General features: G+C 28.5%; 1 protein-coding gene across 1 annotated transcript in view; it reads left to right on the top strand.

The window, feature by feature from the left end:
* The first annotated feature begins 13,807 nt into the window (after positions 1–13,807).
* The window catches only part of LOC123306146 (laminin subunit alpha-1), a 188,129-nt gene continuing 180,844 nt past the window's right edge, over positions 13,808–21,092 (top strand). Inside the window, exons 1-3 of the mRNA XM_044888045.1 lie at positions 13,808–13,849; positions 15,145–15,387; positions 16,016–16,336. Coding sequence (XP_044743980.1) covers positions 13,808–13,849; positions 15,145–15,387; positions 16,016–16,336 — 606 coding nt within the window. The remainder of the gene's footprint in view (positions 13,850–15,144; positions 15,388–16,015; positions 16,337–21,092) is intronic.

The raw sequence follows: 21,092 nt of genomic DNA, 5'->3' as shown, positions 1-21,092 counted from the left end.
GAAAAATATATTCAATTAACTTTAAGGATTTAAGTATAATATAGTCAATACAAAGTGCGAAAAGTGTAGTGGGAAACCCGGTAGGAACTATGTTACTTTCGCTATAATATATGAAGTAAATTTTTTTTTTTATCGGTTCAGATGGTAGGGTTTCTACCTGATTACCTTACGCGTGAATAATAAGAAACATTAATCCTACACCACCGTTTGCTTGGAATTTATCTAGTTTTAATTCCAAATTCTAAAAAATATTTTTTTTTGCGAATGGGTTTCGATATGCCGACATTACGCATGAGTAGCGGGAACCGTAGTCCCAAGACCACGGCTTCGTTGAGAATACTATTATTATTTCAAGATAATAAAATATAAAAAAATTTTTTATCTAGCCCCTTGCCGCCAAACGCACAATGAGGAACATAGTTCAAAAAAATTCTTCCTTCCAATCGCAGTAATCAGTGAGGTTAGTAGGGATCATCAAGGGGCGATTTTTAAAATAAGCTTAATGTTGGGTGGTATTATGCAGTATATTTCTCAGCCGTGTAAATTTTTTTATTAAGAGATATAAAATGGCATTTTTTTAAAATCATTTTTGAAAGTTGGTAAATGTATATTACCTATGTATGCTTTTTTGAAGCTATAAAAATGATAAATCAAAAAAAAAATCTGCCACAATAAAATTGATCCAAAACGGTTCTTTTTAAAATGAAACAATATTACTATAATAATGTGACAAATTGTAGAATAATAACGATATTTATACCATACAGTAAGTATTCATTTAGAAAGGAAATATTTAAATGACGAGTGGTTTTAATCTATTTAAAAATTTTATTACAACGTTAGATGAAAAACATATTATTGTACTTTCCAGCAATCTGGTGGATCGTTTCTTTAGATCGCACCATAGCTGTAACAGATTCCTAAACCTATCCAATTTCCTAAACAAAAACCTAATATAAAATATATATAAGTTTTGTTTATAGTACAATTTTATTCATAATATACAAAGAGAAAAACCCATTTACTTAGCAAGAATAGAGTTGTGTGTTTATCTTAAAATTATTGTTATGCCATCAAAAATAAAAACATGTAAATAAAATAAAACTACTTGCCGAGAAAAAATTAAAATAATCTTAATCGTAAAATAATATTAATCAGAAACTTAAACTAAATGAAGCTGAAGAACGTAAAACTGAACAAAGGTAGTAGTAATATCGTTAAAGAAAAGCATACACAAATTCATAATCATTCATTGGTCAATTTAGAGTGACTGCTGACTGTGTCTTGAACTCTTGAACCTAAACAAATAGGCAATCTTACCTTATGCAGAGCTAATCTTAAATTATAGCACCACCTAGATATATGGTAAACATAGTCATCACATTCGTTTGATTGTTTTGAATACATAAAAATTTAGAAAATTGTAAGTCTAAATTTCAAAAAGAACCCGCAATTTTAGATAGGGAAATGGCTATCTGTGAAACTTTTTCTGACTCACTATAGAATGTTCTTTGGATTATTCTGATCAAAAGCTCTCACGACTACAAAAAGTTTAAACGAGTAGTTTTCGATCTACGGGCGATCAAAGTTTGGAATACAATATAGTTTTAGTATATATGTAAGATAATAGCTTTTCGTGAAACTTTTCAAAACGCCACCAAAGTGTTCTTCAGATCGTTCTGATCAAAAACTTTCTTGGTCCCAAACTACTCGTTAAAAATTTTTGCTCCTTTTACTAGACAATTTCAACTTTTTTTCCATTTTTCGCTCTTTTTAAATAGTGACTTTTTTAATCAGTCAGTTCAGTTTAAAATTTCCACGTATGCTCTTACTTACTATATGAAAAAATATTTTCATAAAACACTCTTTATATTTAATTCAATACAAAAATATAACAACATTGTTATTACACATTTATTTACGGTCGTGAAATCGCGTGCGGTATTTTTATAGATTATTACTGTAACACCGCCATAATATTCTTTTACAAAAGGTTATGAGAAATCTTTTACAATAATATCAGATTGATGTGATGCGTTTTTTGAGATCTACAGACAGACAAGCACAGAAGAAGGTAGATTGAATGAATCGCAAATGATTGTTTATAACGAAGGTATACCAAAAACATGTTTATTTGCAATATTTTGTTTACCCAAAATATATATAGGTAGATACTCTTTTTTTTATCATAATGATGTGATCAAATTTACTTATTTAGTGATTGGGTTTAAACATTTTTGTATTTTGTAGGCTTTATTTTATTATAACCTCAATATTCAACGAATCAAATATATATGAAAGTATCATGCTACTTCCATGATTAATTATTTTTTTATTCCATAATAATAATAATAATAATAAAAACTGGTAAAAAACTGTGTTTAATAAAAGCTTTTAGAAAAAGCAAGTACCTACAGTAGTTTGCACAGCGACTTTAACAGCCGAGGAAATTTTCTAGAAAGATGGGTGCCAGTATAGATTTTAAAGTGCCCTGACTCTTGAAATCGCTGCGTAAACTACTGGACTTTGTTTCTTCAATTTTTATTTTGCATAGTCGTGTGTTTTTGATTTATTTAAAAAAATCCTGTTTTTATTTAATGCAATGGGGTTTTTGATTTTTTAAATTATTGATTTTATTTTAGACTTTTAGTGCCCCATTTTATTTTAGACTTTAGTGTGCCGGCACACTTTTATTATACTAACATATATTAAAACTTAAGAACCCGTATATTATTCCTAATAAAATTAAAACATATAACTTAGGTATTTAAACATATACATTGATATATTTGTAATTCATTTTAAGTTTACTTTATTTTGATGCCCTACTCGATAGGCTTGGTTAATTTTTTTAATTAACGTATTTCTATTGCGCGCCAAAAAGCTGCCATTTTGTTTGTTTGTTTTTTTTTTTTTTCAAAAACATCTATCTAAGCACACTTCGCTTTTAAGACGAATATAACGATACCTTAAATAAGATAAGATATATGATTTCGAACTTTCGAATTTAAAATGCTTTGTAGGTACACCAAAAATGTCCTCTTTTAAGCCTACCAATTATTGTAACAAGATATTTTTTCTGCATTTAGCTTACAGTGCTGAATATTATGTTTTTTATTAAACGTTAAAACTGCCCACAATGTATTTTTATTAACATTTTTGAAAAAAATCACTTCAATAATAACAATTACAGAAGTAGTCAAAAACAATAATTGACTAAAACTTTTGTGCATTGTTCAATAATAAGTATCTGCGAAATCTTTTAATGTAGTACCGCCAAATTTAAGAATTACATCATAATTATTATGTTACGTTTGAATGTGATTGTACAGATGATAATGATAATTATGATTCAATGATGATGATAATAATAATAATAATAATTTATAATTTTCGATTTGTATGATAGAATAAAATTTGTAAATAATTGATTCTAATGAGGACTAATTTCATGTGTCATGTATGTACTTAGATGTAAAAAAATTATTTTTTCGTGAGAATATGATATTAACAGGACAATTTTTAAATAAGAAAAAAGCGTTGTATAATATTTAAGGTAGTTTTAGCACAATAATGGAATATTGGAATAGGGTGGTATGTACAAAACGAGCTGTAATCGGTATACATATACCAAGTAATAGTAACGAAAAAATAATTTTAAAAAAACCATATTTCGATAAATTGAAATAAAATTAAAAAATAGTTTATTAAAAACGTCTACAATAGTTGTTTGTTTCGAAATAAGCGTTTAAGGCTCATAAACGTTACTGAAAAATTATTATTGACTCAGACTGTAAACGATATTACCTACAGGCTTTGCAAATTCTAATATGTTTGTGTTATAAAATGTACAATTGTTTCAATACTTCTTCATTGTGTCCTCAAGACATTATCGGCTACATTTTAGTTATTATATTTATACCAATTCCTGACTGATTTCAATTCATGAACGATTGACTGATTCTGTAAAGCTGTTTCTGTGTGTCAGTACAATTGTGAAGAATTGGGTATTACTATGTTGGATAGTTTTATGTTATCTAAAAATTGATTTGATAGTAAATTTTGTCGCGATAAAAATTTTAGCTACCTTATTGTTAACTAATACATGTATTTCATAGTATATTTAATACTTACAACATGTAAGTTTATATTAAGATAACAAGCTAATGAAAGTTAAGATAGCAAGCTAACAAAATTTATTTAGAAAACATCGAAATGAATATTTTAGTTCATATTTCTAGAATTCGCTTCTTATAATACTTTGGTCAATGGTATTTGCAAGAAACTCTTGATCGATGTGCCGAAAAAAGGCCCACTTTATCCATATTTATGCATAGCCTATAGCTAGTAAAAAATCATAAATTATATGATGAATACCGTGACTATACTACCTTAAAAACATTAGAAATAAACGATGACACCATTTGTTTTTGATCAATTAATTGACTTTGTTTATTTTAAGTAGTTTTTTATTTGTTTGAGATGAAAGTTTTATCATTTATTTAGGAAACAAAATATACATACAAGTATACATTAAACACCGTATGGGAAAAATAAGATGACAGTGATCGACATACTGGATGTAGAAGTAACAAAATTTGTTACATACAAAAGATATACAATCCAATTTTATTTGAATATATGTAACAACAATACTTACAATCTTAAAATCTTAAGTATAGATGTGTCGCTGAAGTTTTGAGATGTTGCTAATCTATGTTAAATACCTACATAAAATTTAAATTTTATCCAAGATGTTCTCTCTTAATATGGTAAACGACGAGTTATATAGTATATGATGTGTAAACCATGGTTCATTATGATGTTGTACCATGGTTCACACATCATGTACCATATTATACATGTTTTATAGGTAATTGCATAACATATAATTATCAAAAGAGTGTTCAAGAATAACAATCCTATGGATAGAAACAATTTCCCTTGTGATATTGTATGTATTACACCTTACCCTACTATTTATTTTGATAGTTTCATATTTCTTTAGATAAGCTCCATTGTCCCATTAGATTGCTGTTCTTTAAAAAAATATAGAATCAGTTTGGTTCATCAAATGAATGACTGGAGTCTTACACAATACATTTTGTGCTTTGTACATTTTGTACAATACAACATGTATAAAAATGTATTTATTCTTTTTACAATCTATAAATAATTTTTTTAACTTTATGTATATTTGTAACAAAACTATAAAAATAAGGTAAATAAACCTGTAAAATACGACAGACATTATTAAATAAATAAATTAAATACAATTTATATAAACTGTTTATATATTAATACAATACGTATACATTGGTACAAGAAGTCAGTCACTGTTGGTTGCTGAACACTGCTCAGCCATCAGAGTAGAAGGTAGCCTTAAATAAATATTCTTCCTTGTCCTCATATATACAAGTTCTGTGCTATTCGATGAAGTATTAATTACAGGGAGTATCAGTGTGTCTATCAATGTCTTTATTTCCTACTGAGTAGATACTGGCTGGAAGCCATGCGAAAAATACGCCACGCTAAATTAAATCTTTTGCAGCTTCTCCCTCCCGTTATACCTCGCTGGGTCACATATTTTGCACCTTCCCCTGCGAACATAACGTCACAAATTCTACATTTAAAACAAGCTAAAATAACTATTTAATGAAATTTTCAACGATCTGCGAACTTCACGTTTCCTCAAAATCTCCCTTCCTCCACTCTTGATTAGGCTTATCCCTACCCGTCCCTCCCTCTGTTTTTACGAAGTATTTTATAACGTTATTTTTCGGAGCATGCGAATGTAAAAAATCCCTCTTTGCTATGTTTGAGATTAGCTGGATTACCGTTATCCCTTTTTACCCGCTCGATATGAAAAGTTAAAAATACGGAAATTTCAATAATCAAATATTTCGTTTTGAACAGAAATAGTCTCTTACATTTTTTCAAATACCTTTTGTTAATATGAAAACATATTAAACACAAATGAAATTGACAAAATTTAAAAAACATTCGAAAAGCATGGTTTGTTCCTTGTGACTCTTTCCAAACTCAACCGATTTTCTTGAAACATAACTAAGAACACTATTCATTAAATTACCTTTCAAAAAAAAATCGCAATTGGTCCATCCGTTTTGGAGCTACGATGCCACAGACAGACAAACAAACTCATGCCCACACATAGCGGTCGAACTTATAATACCCCTCTCTTCAGAAAACTTTTTAAAAATGAAAACGTCGTGAAAAATTTTTGAATTGAATTTAAAGTGAATTCCTACTCTGGTCTTACTTGGCAAGTATCTCATTGCTATAGCCGACGAAAGTGACAACTGTCTGCTAGGTGGATTATAACAAAACTTTCTTGTATACAAGCCATAATAGCAACAGAATTCCATCAATAGTAGATAACGTTTAAATAATGGCAATATTGAAATTTAAAATATATATATATACATATATATATATATATATATATATATATATATATATATATATATATATATATATATATATATATATATATATATATATATATATATATATATATATATATTTAGCAAATAATTATGGGGCAATACTCATATCTCTACCGCTGGTTTTCGTAATTTATCAAAAATATCCTTTTTCTTTCTTGTATCTTTGTATCACGCAACTTGTATCTTTAAATAGACGCTTTCAAGTGTATTAAGTATTTGTCATTATTTTGATGTCACGTAGAATTTGATGTAGTTCTTCGGTTATAGCTTGATACACTAGAAGATACATAAATCCATATGCTTAGTATCAATAAATCCGACCACTGCTTCAATTCAGGTACGGTTGTACTGAGACATCTCGTATATATGTTGAATGTGAAATAAGAAGAGTGTGATTGACTGATTTTGTTTTTTATGTAGAACAAACAACAAAAGAGAATTATTTTAAAAACTAAAATAAAAACTATTAATAAATTCTATTTTACCTAAATATTGTCAATCAATGTAATGACAATCGATCAGACATTGAGTCGCACTATACTATACAGGTTTAGTGCAGTGTTTGTATTTATTTATAAGTTGAATAACATTAGAATAAATTGTAGCAATTACTTTCTTATTGACAGCTATTGTTTACCTCTGTATACAGACTACAAAGTAATGTGTAATATAACCAGCTTTAATATCGAATGTGAATTTTAAATTTCCATCGACCTTGGCTGAAAGTATTGTGAAATTATTTTTCTGTTTAATTTGAAATTTCCGATTTGCCAAATTGCTCCCACTCCTATTGTTCTATCATTTTTCGGTAAAAATTCAGTTGAGCGACTTTTCTTAAAAATACTCCTTGAACGTCAGATTACGAGTCGGGTTGCGGAAATTGTGAAACTTTTGCAGTTTTTCTTTAATTAACAAATAATATTTTTTTTGTATATAGGTATATTTCTTGAAATACTTCTGGACACATTCTGTATCCGGTGAAGTCAATTTCTATTTTGACATAAAAATACATCATCAGCCATTTAAGTAAAATGGCATATTCAGAAACTTACTTCAAATTTTATTTTAGTGAGTATAATTCTATAATTTTTATTCAATTATTCATCTTTAGACACAAAAAATTACTTCTATTGACAGTAATTTGAAATTTTCACAGTTTACAATTCCTACCTGCATAAAAAATGCTTTTCATTTGGTTTTATTCTAACGTTCTATTAGCATTTTTAAGAAATGTCGCTTTACTGAACTTTTAGCCAATTTTCTACTTATTTCATGTTTTTTTCTACTTTTTATCTCTTTTACAAGATTTATATTTATGTGAATTATTACGATGTTGAAGTTTTACCTACCTGTTTTTTCATAGAATACTGATAGTTTTGACGAACTCTTCAATCTTAAAAGAAGGATTTCCAATCACATCTCTAGTCGCACCAAAATTTTTCTTTCTAATATGGCCAACTAGTGGTGGAACATTTTCGGAGGTAAAAATTTAAAAAAAAATCAGCTGTTTCCCATTTTCAATTGAGAATAACCCTAAAATTATTAAATTTTAATATTCTGGTAGCTCACTTCTTTTCTTCTTGATAGATATATTTAAAAAATTTTGTGATATCTTTCCAATATAAAGGTCGTGGCCAATAAATATTTTGTCGTTGTGTATGCTCTATATAGAAGTTATGAAATAACTTCTATACTTCTCACCGTTAGAGCGCGTTTATAAGCCAAATTCATATATCTATTAAAGCTCAGCTTTACAATTTCCTTTATCGGACATATCTTTTTAATTCCAATCATAGAATCAACTTCTCTATTTCAAGTACCTACATTTTCTTTTGAAATATAAAATTTTTCAACTTGGATTCTGATAGAACTTCCTTTCATTTAAATGTTTAGTTCACATGAATGTTTATATGTATAGAGATATGAGTCGATAGTTCCATATTTGTAACGCAAAGAAAAACGGGTTATGTATCATAGAAATTGTGTTCGAAGTCATATTCTTAAAAGTTTCGTTAGTATAAAAGTTTTATTCTTCTTGACTTTTTTTTAGGATGTTAAAATAGGATGTTAAAATTTGATTTTTGTCAAAAATAAAATCATACATATTATATCCTGTATGTAATTGATTACAAAAATTGTTTACTATTTTTTTAATTAATCGAAAATATGTTGCCTATAATTCGAGAGATTTTCAGAGAGCATTTTTATTTTGCAGTGTCTTAGTAAGATGCTGATCTTAAAAAATATGTGCCTCACTCAACAGTTATCTCGCTTCAATTGAAGTGTCTATTTCACTATAAAATTCCGCATGTACACCAAAATTGCGTAATGTTTCACTGTGTTCCATTTCATTGTGCCGTACAAACCCTTTTGCAAAAACCAATACTCGAAGGATACTGTGAGTAATATGTAACAAATATTAGGCAAGCCAACCAGTATGAACATTTATCGCAAGTGAAACTAATTTTTTTAAAACTATTTTTAGCCTAAGTAAACAAAACATTCATAACAGAAATGGCCCATCATAAATCTCTGAAATTTGTTCAAAATTTTCTTGAAATAAGATACAGATATTTCGATTTTTTTACTATATGCTCCGTCGTTCACCATGTACCACGTACCCCAGCTGCTTTCAATTTTCAATTACCTTTTGATTGTGTGTAGATGAAAGTTGAAGAGTGAGGATAGCTGACTGGTGCATGTACGTTTAACCTCAAATCACCTAGAAAACAGATTCTCGAAATACTCTTGTGGATCCAACAATTGTTTTTTGCATATCGTAATATTAAAAAACTTAAGCTTTGTTAGAAAAATTGAAAATAGGTCGCCTTTTTCTCTTGAGAAATGTGTCTCCACGACGATACTTAGAATTAATTTTGTCACTTAGTTATCTGACTGCCTTTGTTTCTTTTAGTTTTTCCGCGTTCATACCATGCTCATTTTAAAATTGCTTTCCCTAAAATCAAAATAGTATTTCCTACTACTTTTAGCATTACTTTTATTATAACTTCATATACCTTGTCCATTATATTTTTATATGCCCGGCTTTTATAACAAATTTAATCAACCTATGTCTTTCTTTTTAACCCCTGGACCAAAAAAAGGGTGTTATAAGTTTGACCACTATGTGCGTCTGTCTGTGTGTCTGTCTGTGGCATCGTAGCGCCTAAACAAATGATCCGATTTAGATTTTTTTATAATTCGTTTGAAAGGTAATTTAATGGGGAGTGTTCTTAGCTATGTTTCAAGTGCAAGTTTAGGGTCCCGTACCCGGAACAATGAAAATAGGCAATGATCCTCAAAATCGATTCAGTTTGGATAAGACTCTCAGGAAAAAGGTAATTTAACGGAGAGTGTTCTTATATACGTTTTAAGTGCGAGTAAAGGGTTCCGTTTCCGAACAATTGATCGGTGGTTTTTTAAATTGTGTAAATTTCACTTGTTATTAGAATTTTATAATTAATGGTGAAAAAGTAGAGTAAAATTTATATTTAATATATCTTGCAAAAAAAACTGTCTTAAAATAATACTAAAAGAATAGTAAATTTAATCGTTATCATAAATAGATCCAAATTAGCTTTTGTTCATTATCATCAACAAATCAAGAATTAATATTTGAATAATTCATAGTTACCTATATTTGTTCGTTAAACATAATTTCCAAATAATATTACATCCATTATATTGGTATCGATCAGCTCAAAAATAAAAATGAACCAAGATTATATGTAAGGTAATCAAGTTTACGACGATACCCGATAAGTTGAATAACTATATACCTATACAAACATTATATTATTATATGGTTAACATAGTTCATTTAGTTTTAAAGTCACATAGCATATAGGTAGGTAATACAATGGAAATAAAACATTGGATTATTTGTGTCCATATTTAGATAAAAGTATTTATATTCATCGGGTCGCATACCACTGTTGTGGTGCCACTCTTAATATGTACATCGTCTACGAAAACCAGTAGAAAAAAAAACAAAAACTAAGAAAAAAAATTATATACACGTCAACATTATTCTTATTATGATTATGATTATTATTAGTTATATACAAAATGGGTATTAGGTTTATTATTTACATTAATTATTGGTTCTTATGGTATAAATCTTTACTATTTAGGAATTGAGGGATTAATCTGAACCAAGATTTGTGGAACACGTAAAGAATAGAAATATTACATTTAAAATAAAAATTAAAATATTAGCAGAACATAGTCGGTGTGGTACTGGAGTGGTGTGAGTGGAATCGGTGTAGTCCACACGACTAACTTCCCAGAGGGGAAAAAAACATTAAAAAAAAGGTCATGATTTGCACCTTATGCTGGAACAATCATTATCTCCATAGATAAATGATGTGTTTTATCCACTTTTCAGATTCTGTTTGTTCAGTTTTTTTTATTACCATTAAAAAACGGCTCAACTAATTCTGCTGAAAACTCTTTCATTTCTTAAATACGCGATTACGCGTCGAATAAGCTCAGTCACGTGTTAATGTCCTAACTGTATCGCGAGATAATCAAGGCAAAATAATCCAAACGAACATACAAACATACGCGCACACACACAGACATCACATTGAAAAGGTTTGATTCGGATATTGCGGCCTTGAAACCGCAGAAATATGTAAAACTGCAGATTTTCAAAATCGTACCCGTTACATTAACTGCCTCTGGGAAGTTAATAAGATGCTTTTTAATAAGGTGCCCTAGAAACCAGAAAATAGAAATGCATCTTTCAAAGGGATAATACATAGTGCACTTCGACATGCGTTGCCCTTTCCATATAAAGTAAAAGAGTGTTTGATTGTATAATCTATTTTATTGAAGTGCTTTTTGATACAAAGTCCATTTGAGAAGAATGGATAAATGTTCCAAATTTAATCCACAGGCATGAACCGAAAATTGCAAGCTTAATTCTAACTAATTTAAAAATTGTGTAGGTTTGATTAGCTACAAACTACTCGTTAAAAAATTTTGTGGCAGTGACAACATTTGATCAGAACGATCCTAAGAACTTTTTGAGGGAGGTTTGAAAATGATTCGCAGAAGGTAATTTCCCATCTAATCGTGCCGTGTTTAAAATGCTCATTTTGTTAGATTTTGTAGATTTTCGCATCTAGACCAAGAAATCCTAATAGTACTTACAAGAAGTTCCAAGAAATTACAATCTCCATGGAAAGGTATACTAATGTCTTTTTCAAAAATATTTTGTAATGTAAGCATGAATTGTAGCGTAGGAGCTGCGTCAGCTGTGAGAATTCCCTCAGAGATTGCCAAAAAAAACACATTTTTCTTAAAATCGAATATTGCAATTTTAATATTTCAATAATTTTTATTTCGAAAACTAAGAGCTAAGATAAAAATCTATTAGCTAGGATCGATGAACATTTGAAGAAATTTTTTCAAAATTCCAGCATCAGTACAAAAGCAATTGCTCCATTTCCTTCGATAAAACAAACTGTAAATATTTTTTAAAAACGCATATCCCTTATTTGATATTTCAACGCCCATAAGTCAGAAACTTTTTGATTTGGATTGTCGTGTCCATTAAGACGATCCGGTTTTATGAGCCAAATTTTGTTAATCGGGATCCAATTCCTACAAGATTATTGCGGGGTCGTTTAATGGATGTACCTAACTTACTAATACAAGTGATAAAGGTTTTCTATTCGTGTCTATTTTTCACTTTCAATGGTGGTATTTTTCAACGGGTAATTAATTTTACTCATAATAAAATAAATTAATAAGTACAGATATAAATTTTTACTACCAAATATAAATACATTTTATAATAATTATATACGCTGTAAAAGCGCAAGTTAATAAAATTTTATTGAATAAAAAGCAAAATAGTTAATGAATTTGTATGAACTCCAAGACATACAGTGTGGTAATTTGAAGTATTTTTTTGAAACTTTTTAGAAAAGAAGAGGGCCTGTCACAATTTGTTCTCATTGATAATACATCTGTAGAAATTATTCTTCGCGAAACATGCATTTGCAAAAAATTATCTGCATTTGAACTTATTAAGTTGAATTGAGATTTTCTGAAAAATTCCCTTAACTGATTTTATTGGAAACAATTTCATAATTTTAAGTTTTATACTATCTCCTATCAGCTTCGACTCTGTGGTTATCTTTTAAATAGCCTATAATAATAAGTTCAAGATGATCATGCTCCCCTCGGAAGGTAACCAGAAATATTCAGTTCTTTTTGTTTTAAAGTGAGCAACCTGTATATATTAGCTCTTAGTGCCAATTAGCATTAGTTGTTTATAATAATTGTTAATTACAGTCGTTAAAAATACATGATCTTTAATCTTAATTATCATATATTTTTCTTCTTGTTGAAATTTATAAATATCGGTGTTATGAGAAACACATCCTATTTATTTTACAGTATCTTAATATTACTATTTTAGTATCCCCACAATAATGGTCATAAGCATATGACAGAAAAGAGAAAAATTTTATCAATCCGTAACTTGAAATTGAAACCGTGAAATTTCATGAAAACCTTGTACTTGATTAGGTTAAGTTGAGAATAAAAATTTCTTAGTAAATTAAATAGAACTACGAAAATATATCTAATGTCGGGTGATTTAAACCCTTTTGCACTTCTGTAAATTTCAAAATTTTATAATGATCAACCTATATGTAGCATCTGAAATGTACGGGTATGGAGAATTTTTCAATGAATTTTCAACATAATTTTAAAAGTGGTACGTTTATTCCCTCACTTTTTACGGTATTATAAACCATAGTAAAAACTCTTTCCAGCATTATCAATATAAATATATATTTGCGTAGTTTTCATTAATAATGAATGCCAAAATTTTTTTGAAATATTTTTTTAAAAAAAGCAAATTTAATACGTTACGGCTTTATAGCTACGGAAGCCTGAAAGTCTCACTGTCAATTTTTGAAAAAGTGGCGCTACACAGCATATTTTTTAAATGTGTACTACCCACAAGTAAAAAAACAACTTTTTATAAGTACACTTGTGACTTGTGGCATAATGGAAACAAACCTCTTTGAAGATGTCGGTTTTTTTTCATGTGCAGATTTCTAATTAAACGTCATAATAAATACTTACTTTTCAAGATTAGAAATAAGGAATGTGCATATGCAAAAGAAAAACATCAACGATTAAAGCATTATATTTAAAAAAAAAAATTTTTAACTAACTACATAAGAAAAATTATAAACATTATCATATTTTTATTAAATCCGGACACACAATTGTTAATAATTCCAGGCAGTTTCAGTACTGTCTAATTAAATGATAGTCATAACCGACTGACATCTTCAAAAAGGCTCGTTTCCATAATGCCACAAGTTACAAGTGCATTAAAAGTTGGTTTTATACTTGTGGGTAGTATGCATGAAGTGAAGTTTTTTCATCGGAATTATCTTTATTTGTATGCAGGAAATGGCCTATGAAAAGTCCATTGAAAATCATGAGCACAAAAGAAGTTCAATTCAATGTCAAACGTCGCGATAATTGTGATTTTTGTTGAATCTGAAGTAAACTAACTAATTTGTTTCTAAAAAAAAGAATCATCGAAAGCGGTTGGCATGATATATTCGTCCATTTGTCGCGCACATAATCAATTCAAAATTTAGACATATATGGTTTTCTCATGAATGCCACTGTCAGAAATCAGCACCAGCTTTCAAATAAAAGAAGAATCATCAAAATAACTAAAATAAATAAAAATACAGCTGAATTGGCAACCTCCTCCTTTTTTTATGTCGGTTAAAAATATAAATATGAGTAATATTTGCCGTTAGCCCCAAAAACTGACAATGGCATTAGTAGCAATATTTTAAGAATCCTACTTAGTAATCCTACATGACTTATTTTTAGCAAAACGTAAGTACGTCAAAAAACTTTAATTACAGGTGTTATTTTGTGCAATAGATCATAAGTTTCTTTAAGATTTTAATTTTTATTTCCTACTTTTAAGTGTTCTTTTGTAGGCTTTATTATATTATATTTATTCAAATTAATATTTTTCCTTTGCCATATTATGTCTGTGAAAGAAAAGAATTAGTTCATAATGTAGATAGTGCTGATTCATCACTATGTACACAGAGTGTTTGGTTATTTATTGGTTTCCTGAAAATGTTTGGCGGTTTCCTTATAATTCAAATAATCCAGTAATATATCCGAACTTTAATTTATTACAAGTTTTAACTGTTTCAAGCATATTGTTTTCAGTTTATTTAATCCTTTCAATTCGTCGAGTTTTAACTTTTTTAATTTGCTTACATTCTTTGGGTAAGGTATCCTAAAAAAATATTAAATATATCCGTTATATAAGTATCAAGTAATGTATTATTAAATAAAATATGTTATGATGCATAAAGATATATTATCATCAGTTAAATTGTACAATTATTAATTAATATTTCATTAACGTTGAAATCTAAAAATTATGTTTTTTCGTTTTATATAGAAAATTTATTGTGTATATTTAACATTAAGAATTTGGATGTAGGTACCAAATTCAAAATATTTAATTCAAATTAAATATTTGATTAACGTTGAAATCTGAAAATAATGTTTTTTAATTTAAGAGAATTTATTGTGTGTATTTATCATTTATAATTTAAATCGACCAAACATAAAAAAAACTCACGTTTATTTTTTGTTGTTGCAGATATTTCAAATTATGTATGTTATTGTAAAAGCTGCAAATTCACCAAGACCTGGAACATGGGTACTAGAACGTTCTATGGATGGTGAAAATTATCAACCTTGGCAATATTATGCAATTAGTGATCAAGAATGCTTAGATCGATTTGGTATTGAAGCTACACCTGGAAAGCCACGATTTAAAAGTGCTACGGATGTAATTTGTACATCATATTATTCGAAATTATTACCGTTAGAAAACGGTGAGGTATGTAATTTGTCTTTTAATTATTTTTGTACCCCTCATATAACACTTAAACACTTAAAGTTTGTTAAATCATACTGATGTAAAAGAGTTACTTAGCCGCCAAACCTATATTCTCTTTTTTTACGTCTATTCACGAAAAACTGAAAGGATTTTCCATTCGAATAAAGTCAAAACATTAACAGACATATTTTGAGGTATTTTACGATATACGTCGCAACACCCCAAAAATGAGTAAAACACCCCCAATCGAAAGTTATCTTCATTTTCTGAGAAGTTGATGACGTGGACCATAAAAAGAGCACTCACATGAACAGCCTATCTTATGCAAGAAGTGGTCCGTTAATACTCAAAAAATCTTAATGTGTAATAATTGTGATCCCGATGACTATAATTCATTTAAATGTTATAAAAATTTATTCCTTTCATATCTCTGCAATCTCTAGCATTTTAATTTTCTTCAAGTTTGTTCTTCACAATATTTGGGATAAACCTTAGCCTTTGAAGACTTTTTTTAACAAAAATAATACCTCTGAAAAGTACTACAACTTGTACATCTTGTACATTTATCCAAAACGTCAATTTTTAGCCCATAAAAAAATAAATTTTAATATATTTTGTTTACATTCAGATTCACACATCATTAGTAAATGGACGTTTGGATACAAATGATTCGACAACCCATTTCGAACATTTGGAATTTACATTAGCACGCTTTGTACGATTGCGTTTCTTACAATTACGCGCGTCTATTGCTGAGTCATCACAACCAAAATGGTTTACGTCTGGTACATACTCTGAAGGACCTCGAGCACGTTTATTATCACCAAGTGGCATTTCTGAAGCACAACGTGGAAAACGACTATATTATTCGATTCGTGATATAAGTATTGGTGGCCAATGTGTGTGTAATGGACATGCCAGTCAATGCATTCGGAATAATGTGACACAGGTAAGGAGTAATCATTTATTTTAAATTAAATTATTATAACCTTGAGGGCATTTTTCTCGATTATTCCAACTTCCCTATAACATGTTAATAGAACCATTAGAAACGGTAAATTTTTTAGACCTCCTACTGGATTACTTATAATATTTTCAAAGTATGAAGAAATATGAAATTTAATAACATTACTTAAGTTATTTATCAAAGTGCATGTTTAGTGATGTTACAAAAATCCTATTCACATATAGTCAGTTAGTTATTAAATTAAATGTATATTTTAAGACAATGTTCCTCATCCTGCTGATTTAAGGCGGAAAGTTTTGCAAATAGTATTAAAAAATTATTGACCTGTTACATTTTCTGATGCTCTGTATATATTTTAAATCTACCTTCATATCAGAAGTATGAGAGAATCCAGTTAGAGAATGAAGGGGAATAAAGCTTTTTTAATTTTTGACCGGGCAAACAATTTGGGTATTACATGGAATGACTCAGAATTCAAGAGAAGTATTTTCTGGGTGTAGGTTATCCGTGTTTTGGTATAAGCACTAGGTGCATCACGAAAAAATTTATTTCAAGGATGTTTCTTTTCTAACTAAAATAAGGTAGGGATGAGAAAGCAGTTCGTTTACTGCGTTTACTATTTAGCGCATTCCTGAAAAATGCTGCGATAAATAATAGCTGATTTTAAAATATATTTAGAAGAGTTTTTTTTTAATAATTTTTGTTATTGATAACACCACTCCAGATATTATTCTAATAACTAAAAAAGAAACGTTTGCAAATCATTTTAGTGTAGCTGCAATTTTAATATGATTTAATTATATAATTAAACTAGCTTGATATTCGACCACTTCACTGGGGCTAAAAATAAAAACCACGGATTTAAAGACTCCACCTCTTTTGATCTCACTTATCCCCCTTCCATAACACTTGAAAAGATTGTTTTACGCAGCTACAAGATATACAGTTTTTAATTTTTTAATAATATATTAATAAGTATATCAGAAAAGATGGCCATAAATGTGACATTTACTGTTTAAAATTTTTACAAAAATCTTTAATTTATGATGATCATTCTACTCCATCTGTGATCATAATTTTGAACCATAAATTAAAAATTTTTGTAAAAATTTAAAATAGTTTATGTCAGATTAAATTTCATTTATTTTTTATACTTTATCTTTAAAATTTATAGCTCATGTGTTATTCTGATGTATGACCTATATTGCTGTACAGTTTCATTAAAAACCATTCTCTAGTTTTTGCGTGAAGCGTAACAAACAAACAAACAAACTAACGAGGTAGGGACAAAGGGGACAATCGCTCTCAGATGCGAGTCGAACCTCATGTCTACTTAGGTTCAGTAACAAAAGAAATATTCGAAAATCAGACATCTTAAATTGAACTTTCGAAAGGTTATCAGCTCTCGTACCATTTTCGAAGATTAATGAGGTATGTTCGTTACATTACTAAATATTATGCGTAATAATTTAGATACTTGCTGACAACTTTGTATGCATTTTATGTTTATGGTGGTAAGTATACTATTTTAATATGGCAACAACACACTATATTATAATTCGTTCAGACTATTTAATTCATAGAATTAACGTAATTAAGTTCAAACAAAATTGAAACAACCTGGAGTATTTCTCAAATCTAAACTCAATCTTTAAAACTTTTGCGGTTTTTGACCAATTACTTTTTTTTTTTAAATAGATATAAATATATACTACGACAATCGAACAGTTAGTGACAGTTGGAACTAATTGATCATCAATATTTTCTGAAAAATTCGTATAATTGATTTTCTGTATTCACCTTTATAAATGTATCCATTTTCATTCTTGATAGATTTAGAGATTTTCAAAAGTTGAAAAAGTTTGCTTTGTGTCCAGAGTGGCTGAATTTTCTCTCAGTTTTCAGAATGGCACAAGAGACAGATCCAATAATCCATATAACTTAAGATGTTAATGGTTATTTGGATAAAATTCAACACATTAAGTTATTGTAAATTTTGGGACGATAATATTATTTTTAATACATCATCAGGCAACTAAATGTAAGAATATCCAAATATCAGTTTCACAAAAATTTCATTCTTAATTCTCTTCTAATTTTCCCAAATTATATTACCATTATATTTAATTCATATTAACTACACGTTAACGTTATCAGTCATTATTTCCAAGTTAATTTGATATCCTTATTTAATTTTTACAAATTTCAAAAGAGGTATTTAACGCAATTCGAAATACTTTGTAAGTTTTACTTCTAAATGTGGCCATGTTTATAATTTTTCTAATAATAAACATAAGGCTCCCTCAAAAATATTGTCTTGCAAACAAAAAGATTCAATTGGTACGCTTTTCGTAGCTACATCCTACATCCTGACATGCATAAACTGAATTGAGATATTTTTTCTTAAATTCAGTTGGTTAACAATTGCGTTCATTTTTAATTCAAATACAAAGAAAAACATTTTTAATTTAATCAATTACTTAACGTGCCATTCTCAAAATTCTCGCTAGATTTGTTCGACCGAACATCTAAATAATGACTTTAAATATTATTTTACTATTTTTATTATGAAACTATTTATTTCAAATTTTTGTGTTGGAACTTTATACTCTCATGCTTGATAATTTTAAAAACTTGTTATTTTAAGACAATTTACCACTTAACATATGAAATTGATACTGTACACTTCAATGGAAAACACACATTTCATATTTTCCCTTGGACAAATAGAAAGAAATGAAAAAATTACACAGAAGCCGGGTCTTGAACCTAGATCCTCTACGACGTATTCCAATTTACTTCTAGGACGTAACTAATTCCGCTACTTCTGCTCTATGCCAGTGAACATTAATTATATGTAACTCCTTCGTGTCTTTATTCAGCTATTTGTATATTTGTGTATACAGAACATAATCGTTTTCGTCCTATTATGCAGATCAAATTACCAATTTTTATTATGAAACTAAACTCTTTACATGTATTTTAATTTTTTGTGTACTTTATTTTACTATCTTGTGCCGACTTCCGCAGTACGGTACTCGTGGCTTAAACCGGTTAGAGAAATAATATACAAGTGAGAATTTTACTTTCTTTTTATTACAAATGCAAATTACATAAAGAACAAAATTAAAGCTTAATATTATTTCTCTGGCCTGTATTTTTCTAAGCGGTACATTTTTAAATCGTGAGTCTATTTTTTGTCATTTGCCAACATGATAAGATTAAGCTTTAGTTCAAATTTATTGGACTCATCTGTACATAACCAGAATACATAGTAAATATATCAAAAATGTTGTTGAGTGACTTGTGAAGACCACCGTTGCAGGGACACTTTTATTAATATCATATATAAATTTTTTACCATAAATCTCTTCACACCGTTCTTTCACGATGCTGCACTGTGTATTGTATCATTTATTCAAATAATATTTATAAGCAATCTCAAACATATGCCACCATAACACCAGTTTTGTCTTTTTAAATATTCGTTGTGTGTAAAATTTATTTATTTACAAATAGGGTCAATAGCCATATCTTTTCTTACCATCATACTGGTAGACAATCATTATACAATTATTTACTACGATACGCTTATTAATTATACGCTAAATTATTTAAAGATGATTAAATAAGCGTGTAATATACATACAAATGAAGGTAGCAAATTACTACCAAATAAATCAAAATATTAATATATTTATAGAAAATTTCAGTTCATTCCAAACGTTAATTTTAATTATGTTTATAATAGTAATTAATATACTAATTAGTACAATCAAAGTCAATAGAGTCATATATTCGCCTTGAGCTCAAAAACTTCGCAAACTTATCAATTACCGATGACAATACAATTAAATAAGTTTGCTCGATTATCCTGATCAGAATCTTCAGGATTAACGATTTTTCTCTTTCCATTTTTCCACTAAAGTAAAAAGAATAATAGTTAAAAAATTGAAAAACACGCTTTTGTAACAAGATGAACTAGAAAGTCGAAACAAAATTTTATATGTTAAAAAAAATTTAGTGATAAAGAAAAAAATCATTTTACCGTAAAAAAAGTGGTATGCTTTTTAAGATATTTTATAATTATTTAACCTTTACTAATCTTTGCCAATAAAATATTACCAAAAATTGAAATCTACCACCCCACGCTTTCTTAAAATAAAATAGTTTTTTTCTTAATCATATTTTTTTAACCTATAGAAATTATTTTCTTCTTTCGGCTAGTTACAAAAGCGTGTTTTTTTAAACTATTATTTATTTATTTGACTTTCTATGAGGTTTCGTCCTTCGAATAGACCAAGTAATTTTTCAAAAAGCCCTTTGTTATACTCGGTACATGTGTTATTCGTTGTGTGCGTAGTCATGGTAGGAACAATAAAATCGATGCCAGCGCTTCCAGTGAAAAATTTTGGCGTTAAAAGATGCTGTTATGAATAATTTGCAATGCTTTACATGTTAATGTTATAGAAAATGTCAAATTAAAATTATTTAAAAACACTAATTAATTAAACTTAATGCATTAAAAATTGTGCAAATAAGAATTGCACAAATATTATTTTTCAAATGTAAATTATCATAATTATTCATTTAAATTTGTGAGACAATAATATTAAATTTTCAATGTAAGTCATAAATGCAATTCATACAATTATATATCCATCCATACAATTCTATAAATAAAGTAGTGTATCGTTACCATAGAAACGCCTCCAATAAAACTCACGCACAGTGCGAA

This window comes from Chrysoperla carnea, chromosome 1 (assembly GCF_905475395.1).
Source record: "Chrysoperla carnea chromosome 1, inChrCarn1.1, whole genome shotgun sequence".
Classification (NCBI taxonomy): domain Eukaryota; kingdom Metazoa; phylum Arthropoda; class Insecta; order Neuroptera; family Chrysopidae; genus Chrysoperla; species Chrysoperla carnea.
The sequence above is the reverse complement of the archived record's forward strand: the minus strand, read 5'-3'. Positions and strand labels throughout refer to the sequence as shown.